Below are 12,190 nucleotides of genomic sequence, written 5' to 3'. Positions count from 1 at the left end.
CGGGTGAGGGCCCTGGGATGGAGTCCGGGGGCCCCCGACAATCTTCACGGGAAGCATGACAGCGCTCCCTGGCTTAGTCCTCTCCCACCGGCTCTCCCCCTGCCAGCGGCCATCTTCACGGGGGACGCAATGGCGTCCCCTGACTTTACTTCCTGGTGGGGCCCCGGGTTGGGGTCGGGGGCACCCCTCCTCCATATTCACGGGAAGTAGAGCGGCGCTCCCCATATTTCTCTTCTTCTCTTCTGTGGGGCCCTGGGATGGGGGCCCTCTCTTGTCCTCACTGGGGTCACGACGGCAGCCCCCGGCTTGGCTTCTGTTTTGGGGGCAGCCCCCGTGCCCTGGCCGACCCTGGGGGCATCGACCTGAGCAGCGGCGGAGCCCCCCCCACGCTTTACCACTCGCTCTGAAATAGCTCAGAGGTCACAGACCTTCTTCTTTGGATATCTCAGGCCCCCAAAGGGCCGATTTGGATGGTTCTGGTGTCGTTTCGCTTCTGGTGAGGAGCCCTTCCCACCAGGAGCCCTCTCCTCAGGTCTCCTGGCATGGAAGGGTCCTAGATGATAGGGGGCCAGTCCCACTAACTCCCTGCGCCAGCCTTTCCTCTGGGTGCCCTCCTCTACTTCTGGGCAGCGCGCTCTTCTTGCCCCAGCCCAGTCCTTCCCCTTGCTAGTCCTCAGGGGGAACAAGGGGACCAGCTTACCTGGCCCTGGCCTGTGCCTCGCTGGGCCTCAAGTCCTTCAGGGGCAGGGGCCCTGCCACAGGGGGCAGCCAGGGGTTTCTTCTTTCCAGTTAACCATGATGCCCAACTGCAGTCCAAGTGTCCAGCAGTGAAGCACAGCCAAGAGAGAGAGCTTTTTTAGTAGGGGCGAAAGTGTCCAGCTGACCTGCACCTCTGGCCATTCCAGACATGCCACATCACTTCCTTGCCCCTGTCCCCTCCTTCCTTTTACAGTCTTCTGGGATAGCTTCAAAATGGCATCATCCAGGAGCTTGGGCCACATATGCTCTGAAACTCAGCCCCTCCTTCCTAGCATTCCTTTCAGGGCTTCTCTGCCCATTTCCTGGCAGGGACTGACAGCTGGCTGATTGATGCAAGACCCTGCTCAGGCAGCTGGACAGAGTAGTAATTGACCCTAATCCTGATCTGAGTCAGAGAACGATGACATTCCTGGATGACCCATAAATTGTACAACTATGCTTTTGTAACCTACTGCATCATTCTTTCCATACAGGTTACAGTGTACATTGGTGCGACTCTCGTCTCTGTTGGCCCTAGGGGGGTTGAGTTATGCCCTGGGCAACTCTTTCCCATTGCCATTGAATGGGGTGTCCCTACAGTGTTCAGTAAGCACACTGATGTAGACATGTACTGGAGTGTCCCTATGGTGAAAATACAGTAAGCACACTGACTATCCCTCCCCTGGGTACACCCATCTCATGAGGCCTACTCCGGATCACCACCCACTCTGCATAGTTCCCTCTGCGCCAGGCTCCCTGAGCGCAGGTCTTGGGCTGCACTTGCCAGCATCCCTCCATGCGCAGCCCTTGCATGGGTACACACCTGTGTGCACACATGATCCAGTGTAGCCCACCCGGAGCCTCCTACTCTTGCTCCGCCACAGCAGCCTTTCTTTAGAAAGGTGGCACAGAGGGTCACACGCACATTCCATATTACCATGAGCTTACTGTGGGGGAATCCCTGACTAGGTGGCTCCCTCACAGTAAAAGGTAAAAAAACAGGTGGTCAAAAAGCTAGAAAGAAAACAGGGCGGACCAGATGATCAAAACTGTTTTCTCACAACAGCGGACTGCTTTCTGCCTCCATACTGATTTCAGACTCCGGCTTGGTGCATCTGTTGACAGATAAAAATTCTGCTAGCTCTAGTTGTTTGTTCTATCTTTGGTCCATCAATGTCATGTTGTGGCTATGGTTAAAGGTTATTTATCTGCTTTGTTGGCCTAAGTTTACCACATCAACAATCATTAAATTATCTGTTATGATGCGTTTTCTGGAAGGATTTCTCTATGTTTCCACCCAAATCTTTTGTGATACCACACTGGGACCTTAATTTGGTTCTTGCATACTTGAAATTTTTACTTAATAAAGGTATTTTTTCAGCAGACAATGCAAACCACAGCTGCTTTTTTATATAACCGAAATTATACATACGTAGTTAAAAATAGAAAAATGAGAAAAATAAAACAATTAGTACTCTACAAACATAGACACATGTTAGAAATTCGGCCTCTACTTGAGGTATCCACCCTGTATAAGTAGGGACCACAATCCCAGTGAGGATAAGCTACAAAACAATCCAAGTTATCCTGTGCTCACTCTCCGGTAGCTTGGCACACAGCAGGCAGGCTTAACTTAGAAGGCAAAGTGTAAAGTATTTGTGCAATAACGCATACAGTAACACAGTAAAAACACCACAAAAAGTACTCCACACCAGAATAGGAAAATAGATAATACTTATCTGAAGAAAATAAGACCAAAATGACAAAACTCCAATATGCACAAGTCAAGATATAACTTTTTAACAACTTAAATTAGTCTCAATCCTTAAGAATCAGTGGTTGTATCATTTTAACACACAGTACCTGGGATGTGACAAAGGTAACGACGCATAGGGGCTGCAGAGGAGGAGATGCATTGAAAAATAAGGCACTGAGTTGGATTTTCTGGCACAACAGATATGTTGTTTCTTTCCACACTGCAAGGTGATGCGTCGATTTCAAGGAGCACAGCCTTGGTTCCTCACTTCGATGCAGGGATTTTTTGACGCTCAGAGATGATGAGTTGAAAAATCCTTGACGTGCTGATAAGAAGGAACTGGAGCTGCATTGATCCGGTAGGCGATGGGGCAAGTTTTTATCTGCGCCGTAGGTGCTGCATCAAATTCTACAGGCATAGTGTTGATTTTCCGACGCACAGGGATTTTCTTTTCTTTGGTGAAGTCTTTGTGGCCCTGGGACTTCAGAACAGGAGGCAAGCTGAATCCAAGCCCTTGGAGAGCACTTGTGGAGGAAGACATTGTGCTTCCAGCAGGGTTAGAGGCCAGCAGGCAGCAGAGCAACAGCAGGAGAGCAGTCATTCTTAGCAAAGCTGTCCAGGTGCGTCCTTTCTGCTGACAGACAGTACCTCTGAAGGAATCCAGTTGCAGGCCCAGAAGTGTCTGATTTTGGAGGGTTACAGACCCAGTATATAGACCCCAAAATGGCTTTGAAGTGGGGGTAACTTCAAAGAGTGGTTTTGAAGTTCACAAGGTCCCCTTTCAACACAGCCCTGTCTGCCATAATCCCTTGGGGGGGCGGTTATCAGTCCTTTGTGTGGGGTCGGGCCACTGGCCTTTGAAGTGTGAGAGCCGCCCCACCCTTCCTGCCCAGGGAGACACATTCAGTGTGCAGATGAATGCAGATGTGACTGAGTGTCCTGTGTTTATGGCTGTCTGGGTGGAATGCACAAGTGGAGCTGTCAACCAGCACAGCCCACACTTAGATTGGAGGCATGCTGTAAGGCACAGAAGGCAGTCAGTGCAGTTGCCCACTTTCTAAAAGTTGTATTTCTAAAATAGTAATGTTAAATCCAACTTCACCAGTAAGTATTATTTTCCATTACCATTCTGGCTATACTAAACATGACAGGGCTACTCCTTTCAGATCAGAATGTACCACTTAAAGGTACATAAGGGCAATTCTTATGCTGGCCTATGAGAGGAGGAGGCCTCACATTAGTGGGAAACACATTTGTAATTTTTCACTACCAGGACATGTAAAACACATAAGTTCATGTCCCGCCTTTTAGTCTCACATAGCACCCGGCCCTATTGGTTACCTAGGGCCTACCTTAGGGGTGACCTATATGAAGAAAACAGGGGATTAAAGCTTGGCAAGTAGTTTTAAATGCCAGGTCGACGTGGCAGTAAAACTGCACACACAGGCCTTGCAGTGGCAGACCAGAGATATGGTTAGGGGGCTACTTATGTTGATAGCACCATCAGTGCCGCAGGCCCAATAGTAGCTTTTAATTTACAGGCCTTGGGCACCTATAGTGCACTTCACTAGGGAATTATATAGATAAATTAAATATGCCACTTGGGTATGAGCCAATGTTACCATGTTTAGGGGAGAAAGCATAAACACTTTAGCACTGGTCATCAGTGGTAAAGCGTGCAGAGTGCTAAAACCAGCAATATGAGGTAAGAAAAACAGGAGGAGGCAAAAGGTTTGGGGTGAACCTTCAGAGAGGGCCATTTTCCAATATAGCCCCCTTCGGTAGGAAGCTGGCCTGGTGTGTGGTGGACACCTAAGGTGTTTGCACTGTATACCAGCTCCGGGCAACCCCTGTTACTGAAAGAGACAGTGTCTAGGAAGCCAAGCCTCTCTTTTGGTAGCTGTGGTGAGAAGCCGAGACTTATCTAGGAGGAGTGTAAAGCACGTGGAATACCACAGCAGTCACACAGTAGCTTATCACACCTGAAAGGAACCATACTGTGTTACAAAAATAAAGGTACTTTATTACAGTAGCACTGAACTATATTACTTATAGGCAGGCCCCCAACTGAAGGTAAACACACACACTATATATATATGTATATATATATATATAGTAATTATTCGGAATTAGTATATAGAAACAACAAGCATTGACAAGAAATAGCAGAAAATAGCTAATGCCCTATGGGGGGGGGGGAGACAAACCATGTACTGAAATAGTGGAATGCGAAGCTAGGTCCCCCACTCAAGGATGCGGAATAGTTAGAAGGGAGCTCGGAGAACTTGAGACCCCAAGCGGTGAGTAGCTAGGTGACCCCAGCGACCAGAGGACAGAGGTAAGTTACTTGGTCTTCCCAAGTACTAACAAGGGGACTTGGAAAAGAAAGATTGCAAGACCAGGACCAGTCCACTGGAACCCAACGGTGGATTCTAGAAGAAGAGGACCTGCAAGAGAAGGGGACAGAGTTTCCAGTACACGCCGGAGTGACCAGGTGGGGCAGAAGTCACTACCCACCCTTCTGTGGATGAAGATCCGGGTCAACGAGGGAAGATGAAGATCAACTGTGGTGCCCAGGAGCTACAGGGAGGTCCTTGGAGTCAGGCAGATGATGTCCCACGCCGGTTGCTGGGTTACATATGGTCAGTGGTCAGGAGGACCACCAACAAGCCTTGGCAAATGCAAATCGTGGCAGAAGAGGATTTGCAGAGAAGACGAGGACCACCGTCTCCCAAGTTAAACAGAAGGCAGAGAGGACCACTCAGAGCCACCACATGTGTTCCTTTGGAGAGCAGATCCCTGCAGATGCATGGAAGTGACTCATTTACTCCAAGGGAGATTCCTTCTTGCTTCTTTCATGCAGCTGAAGTCTTGCTGACCCCAGAGGATGTGCAGCCATGGAAATGTTGTAATTACTGGAAGGAGCAGAAGAAACAATGTTGCAAGTCGTGATCGTCTCGGGAGTTGCAGGCTTGTTTGGTTCCTGTGAAGTCCAGCAACGGTTCTGTGGCTAGGAGAAGAAGAATTCAATGCAGAGGAGTCCTAGTTGAGTCTTGCAAGCCAAATCTGGTGACCCACCCACAAGGGAGTCATTAAATAGCATCCCTAGATAGCCCTAACAGGTGGCTTGGTCACTCTGCAGGGTGACCACCTATCAGAGGGGGTCACTGACGTCAGTCACCTGTCCTGACCAACCAGATGCTCCCAGGGGCCAGTGCACATCTTGGTTTCAAGATGGCCGACTCAAGTGGCCACGTGGAGGAGCACTGAGCACCACCCCTGGTGTGTGTTATGGACAGAGGAGTGGTCACTCCCCTTTCCTTTGTGTGCTTTCATGCCAGAGCAGGGACCGGAGTTCCATTGACTGGTGCAAACCGGATTATGCAAGAAGGGCTGTAAAGATGTGTGAGTTTATTTTGTATGCATGAAAATGTGCTGTGTACTGTTGGACCTGGCCCTTTTTTCAGGGTTAACCCCAAATTGTTTGTCTTCTCCCTCCTATTTTTTCTGACCTATTTTGTTTGGCTTTAGGACTCTGGGCACTGCTTATCTGTGCTAAAGTGCACATGCTCCCTGTTTAAATTGAATTGGTGATAGGCTTATCCATGGTTGGCTTATTTGATTTGCTAGTAACTACTAGTAAATCCCTAGTAAAGTGCACTATGTGTCCTCAGGGCCTGTAAATCAAATACTACTAGTGGGCTTGCAGCACTGATTGTGCCACCCACACAAGTAGCCCTGTAAACATGTCTCAGACCTGCCACTGGGTTCTCTTGCTGAGGGTCCTGACTTGCCAAGTGGTGCTAAATCCAGTTCCCGGGCCCTTGGAAGTGAGCTCTGGTGCAACCAAGAAGAAACCAAGCATATCGACCCCAATGTGATTTCAGAACCGGCACCGCTGTCCCACTCCGCTCCGCTGCCTGCACCGGAGCCATGGTCCTTTCTGAGTGCAACAACCGCATCCTGCAACACAGACCCAAAATCCCACCACAGTGTGAGTCCCAAGTGCCATGTCACCAACGTCCATGACACCCGACTCCGCTGCATCACCTAGGGCCTCATGGTGTGACTGCCACACCACAAACTCAACGCTTTGCATCTTGACCTGTTGGATTCATCAACCCCGCCTTGTGGTAAGGAACCAATGCCTTGGCACGATGCTGCATCACCTCCCCTGCAACCTTAAGGAACAGACACCTCGCCTCCCCTGCCCGCCAGTAAGGAACCAATGCCTCACCTCCCCGGTAGTAGTAAGGAACCGATGCTGCATCTGCTCCAGCGATGCCTCACCTCCCCGGCTCAATGCACCTTCCCTGCCCAGCAGTAAGGAACCAACGCCTCACCTGCCTGGTAGCAGTAAGAAACCAACACTGCACCTGCTCCAGTTAGGCCTCCCCGACTCCCTGCAATGTCTTTGTATCCTCATCATTTTCCAAGGTACTGTACCCTGGGTCCATGTGACTCCGTGACAGACCGCACTCTCTTGCAGGTGGCGTTGATCTGTTGGAAGCGACTCCGTCAAGACACTGTGATAGCCCCGGTGGTGCTATTGTGTTTCTAAGTGCTATACTAAGATTTAATCTTTGAAATTTTTTATCTTTACTTGTATGTTGTTTTTTTGTTATTTTGGTCTTGTTTTACTCAGATAAATATTGGCTATTCTTCTAACCTTTTGTGGAGTGTGTTTGTGGTATTTTCACTGTGTTATTGTGTTTGTGTGTGTGTGTGTGTACACATACTTTACACATTGCCTCCGAGATAAGCCTAACTGTTTGAGCCAAGCTGCCAATAGGGTAAGCAGGCTTATCTTAGCTGTGTGACTCCCTTACCCTGACTAGAGTGAGGGTCCCTACTTGGACTGCCAACTCGGGACCTCCATTTCTAACATGTACACACATTGATACATTTAGCATGTTTCCCACCTTTAAACATTTAAATAACAAGCATTGGCAAAGCCAATAGTTCTCGGCCATGCCCGAGCTATTGACATTGCCATTGTGAATGTCTGTTAGCCATGTTGTCTAGCAGCACATCTGCAGTTCAGCATGGACAGGGCAAGTACCAGAATGTGCTAGGGAGGAAACAGAGGCGGGAGGGAGGAGGTGGGAGAAACAGAAAGCAGCAACAAAAAGAAAAGTAGTGTGGAACGGGTAATCTGTGGACTGGGCAAGCAGGGTTATCTTAGCTGTGTGACTCCCTTACCCTGATTAGAGTGAGGGTCCCTACTTGGACAAGGTGCAAACCACTGCCAACAAAATACCCCATTTCTAACATGTACACATTGATACTTTTAGCATGTTTCCCACCTTTAAACATTTAAATAACAAGGACTGGCAAAGCAAATAGGTCTCGGCAGTGCCTGAGCTATTGGCCTTGTCAATGTGAATGTATTTTAGCTATGTTGTCTAGCAGCACATCTGCAGTTCAGCATGAACAGGGCATGTACTGGGATGTGCGAGGGAGCAAGCGAGACAGGAGGGAGGAAGTGGGAGAAACAGAAAGCAGCAACAAAAAGAAAAGTAGTGAAGGGAGAGGGGGTGATTTGTGGACGGGGCAAGCACAAGGAGGTGCAAAAGAGCAGGCAGCGACCGGATGAAGGAGGTGGGGGAAACGAAAAGCAGCAATGATAGGAAAAGCAGTGACGAGGGAAAGGGTAACTTGTGAAAGGGACAGGAAGGTGGGTGGAAGAATACAGAGATGGTAGAAGCCTGAGCACTGTGTAGAGTGCTGAAAAAAAATGTAAAAAGTATGTTCCAAAATGGTCATAAAAACTGAAGCAGTGAATGTTTACAAGCACTTGGGCCATGATCTGGGGAGAGAGCTAGACACAAGAAGAGGTATGATGATGCATGCCATGGACAAATGGTGACAAAGAATATGAGACAGACGATGGAGCAAGTATATGGGAAGCCTGTGGGAGGGATGAAGCCCATAGATTAAACACAACATGTCTCTTTGAGACAGCACATGCACTGTGTAGCCAAGACCTTAAAATAGTTTTCTTCAGTAACAAAGGTAGGTCAAAGCATGCTTTTTATGTTGTTTGTATGTTATCCTTAAATACCTGCAATTCATTTAGCCTATAATTCAGATGTCACTTTAGATGGCTGTTTGTTTTATGTCCTTCTTTTGAAAGTTGTTGTCAAAGTTGTTGTTAAAATTGTTATCAACAAATGCACCAGCTTGCCAGTACCAGACCTGTTGGCTTTGCCAATGCTTGTGTTTTATGTCTACTTTTCTTTTACTTGCTGACCTGAGGCTCCTCTTCTGCTTATTGCAGTGGAGGAGGTGACCTTCTGGTGAAGAACACATTCCATGTTGCTCCATTCCACAAATTGAATTCTATCTGGTCCCTGTAGAACAGGTATTGACAAAGCTTTCAGGTCTGGCCTAATGGCTACTTATTAACATATGGCGGAGCTACTGGCTTTCTGAAGAATTACACAGTTATGTTCCCTGCAACAGTACTACTGTTGTGTAGTCACGTATTAGAGAAGTCCAGTAAGTCACAGGTGCAAGTAGGTTTCATCACATCCAGAGCTTAAAAAGGAGGTGGGAGATTTTTGGAAGTCTGCTTGCTGTTGTTTTTGTTCTTAAGGTCATGCATTCTGAGAAACGTAGTAATTGGAAGCACGTGCTTGTTTCTTAGTGATTGAGAGTAAGTGCTCCCTAACTTTCACAGTTGTTTGTAAATACAGGAAGATGCCAGAGAGAAGTTACTGTGATTATTTTAACCTATTTTATTATTCAAGCCGCAATGGACTTTGTCTACGAGGAAGATACACTAAAAGTGATTTAGGAAGTTTCAGAATAGTAGTGGTCCCTTGGATATATCAACCTAAAAGATGCCAACCAATGTTCCAATGAAAATTATCCAACCTAAAAGATGCCAACCAATGTTCCAATGAAAACTCTAGAAGTTTAAGTTTTTAAAATGTTTATATATGCACGATAACTGTTAGAGCGGGTATTATTCTTGTTGCCATGGTGCACAATCCAGTGAGCTAACATTACAAACATTTACTCCCTAAAACATGACCTCATCTAATCAGCCTATTAACACAGCTGTTTGCTAATGACATCGGAATGTAAAGTGCAATCATGTGTTTGAATCCTTACCACGGCCAACTAAGCTCGTCATTCTCCTGAGTTTGATAAACTCAAAATCATTAAAGTGGGTAACAGCAAACATTTTTTACAGCTGTCTAACGCAGATGGAGCGAGGACAAATGGAGAGTGCATAGTCATGAGAACCTCAGTCCACACTAGGGCTTGTATGTATGACACTGACAGCTCCTAAGGGTAGTGGGGCAGATGGACAGAGGCCTACAGAGGCAGCAGACACAGCCTGGCGACACTGTAGTTGTGTGTTGATGACTCACTGCAGTCACTCCGTACCTGAAGCTCCTGCTGTATTACCTCAGCTCGCAGCACTCCTTTAGCACACAGACCAATAATTTTAAACCGGTCAGGAGTGAGACATTATGGATAAATGCTGCACACTACTTGCTGCCTATATACAAAATGTGCAGTGCAAATTACCTTCTATGTCTATTGTGGCATAGGTGGTCTTAGGTTACTGGAACTAAAGGGACAGAGGGTAGCAAGTAAGACACACAGTGGGTGGAAAAAGGGGCAAATAACGAGTTATCCAAGTGAAAGGCAAGCGCACTAGGGTGAGGGGAGAATGAGGAAGAGAAAAATGGAGTTGAAGTGATGGGGAGATGGTAGGAGTTCTTAGAAGGGAGCAATAGAACAATAAGGGGCAGAATGAAAAAAAGATTGGTTCACTTAAATCGGGGCAGAAATGATAGGGGCTAGAGTTGCACTGCGCAGGATGGGAACAGTTGCTCGGATTGGGACAAAGCAGGAGCTAGAAAAAAAGAAGGGTAGGCAGTGGGAGCTGTAATCGTGACGGAGAAGAATGGGGACCTGTAGTGAGCCCAAGGTAGAAGGAGAAGTAAGCAACCCAGTAGCAGTGTAGAAGGAGCTGTCAGCCCTGGCTAAAAGTAACAAGCAATATGTAAATTCAACCAACATGTCATCTCCGTGTGAACGGAAAAACAGTTTGAGGAGTCTCTTGTCATGGCACACACAGTGCATCTCACAATGCAGCTTATTGCCGTAAAATGTCACAATGTGGGCTTTAAAAGCTTTACCTTGGTGCGACGATCGTCTTATGGGAAAGCACGAGAAAATGAAACGGGTAGCATTCATGTAACCGTACCCATACCAGTCTTTCAAGTCCACCTCCGGGAGCCTGCCATACCCACGGAAGAAGTGCTTGGACTTGGTGGCTCCATCTGCCGATCTACTAATGTGGGAGATGGGAAAAACAGACACGTGCAAAGAAACACACACAACTAGAGGCATGCTTTGCAACTGGAAAACGTGTTCTCCGACAGACATAAACAGTGACAACACACACAACTTGAGGCATGCACTAGTTCAATGAGCATCCGCTAGCAAGCTTGAAAATAGCAATACACCACGAAACACATTGCAGACACAGTCACCCATTTAAATAAAAAAAAATGCAGTCCTGAAACAATGATGAACATGGACCCCGGAGAGGGCTAACCAGCGGAAGAGGCATGACGTATGCATGCCCTTCACAAATAGGGAGAAGAAAAAACTGAGGGACAAGCTACCAGCAAATGGAAAGCCAATTGGTGGGCTGAAGCCCACAACAGTAGATAAACCATGTCTCGGTCCGATGCAGCGCACGCACGCCGTCGAGCTGAGACCTAAAAAGTATATACTGTCACATAAATGCATTTACAAGATATGGTTTATCAAGCACGTATATTAATGTGCCTGTGGGAGAATGGACAAGCAAGCAAATCATAGCTATGCATACAATCTTAATACCAGTATAGCACTAGTAGTGATATATATCAGTATAATACAGAGTCCAGTATGAACATGCATGTGCATTCAGGTGTGGTTTGATATATATATATATATATATGTATGTATATATATATATATATATATATATATATATATATATATATACATATATATATATATATATATTTAGATGTAGTCAAACATTTGGAGATTATTTATATAAGAGCTTGACATTTCCTGAGGTGATTATAAACCTGCTCTAAAAAGTAGGGCATTCGAATATGTACCACGTGCTTGCTACTTAAAGTTACATTTTAATCACTGCCTTGAGCACTGTGGATACTGAACTGCAAACACTAATTGATATGCATATATCTATTTTTACTTCATAACTATAGTTCGTTTACCCCTAAAATGCAAAGCAGACGGATGGGAACTTCAGGGAGAACCATCACAAAGAGCACAAGTGTAAGTGGAGAGATTTACAAGCTGGAACACAACGATGGGAGCCAATCAGACACAGCTGTCGGGACAGTTGGATCAGGTGGGAAGAAGAGACGGTCGAGCTTGAGTGCCAAAGTGGTAGCCATAGTATCTCGCAGAAGTCGAAGCACATCCCAGCTCAGCCAACCCGGTAAGTGAAGATAGTAGTCAATCTTTTTGCGAGCAGCAGACTATCTGCATGGGATAATGACCGAGCAGGTGTCATCTGAAGGCTCTTAGTGCAGTACCAGGCATGAAAGAGTTTAAGAACCATTTCTCTCTCCTAGTATAAAATATTGTCTTGTGATATTTATATGACTTTTAAGCCAGGCTGCCTCCCTTTTGTTGGTGTAATTTATT

General features: G+C 46.6%; 1 protein-coding gene across 8 annotated transcripts in view; it reads left to right on the top strand.

The window, feature by feature from the left end:
* RIMS1 (regulating synaptic membrane exocytosis 1) overlaps positions 1-12,190 on the top strand; it is a 2,255,956-nt gene that overhangs the window by 2,034,054 nt on the left and 209,712 nt on the right. For all 8 annotated transcript variants that reach the window (XM_069235695.1, XM_069235694.1, XM_069235701.1 and 5 more), the window contains one exon: positions 11,746-11,981. In XM_069235695.1, coding sequence (XP_069091796.1) covers positions 11,746-11,981 — 236 coding nt within the window. The remainder of the gene's footprint in view (positions 1-11,745; positions 11,982-12,190) is intronic.

The sequence above is a fragment of the Pleurodeles waltl genome, chromosome 5, assembly GCF_031143425.1.
Source record: "Pleurodeles waltl isolate 20211129_DDA chromosome 5, aPleWal1.hap1.20221129, whole genome shotgun sequence".
Classification (NCBI taxonomy): domain Eukaryota; kingdom Metazoa; phylum Chordata; class Amphibia; order Caudata; family Salamandridae; genus Pleurodeles; species Pleurodeles waltl.
Note: the sequence above shows the minus strand (reverse complement) of the source record. Positions and strands in the feature narration are given on the sequence as shown.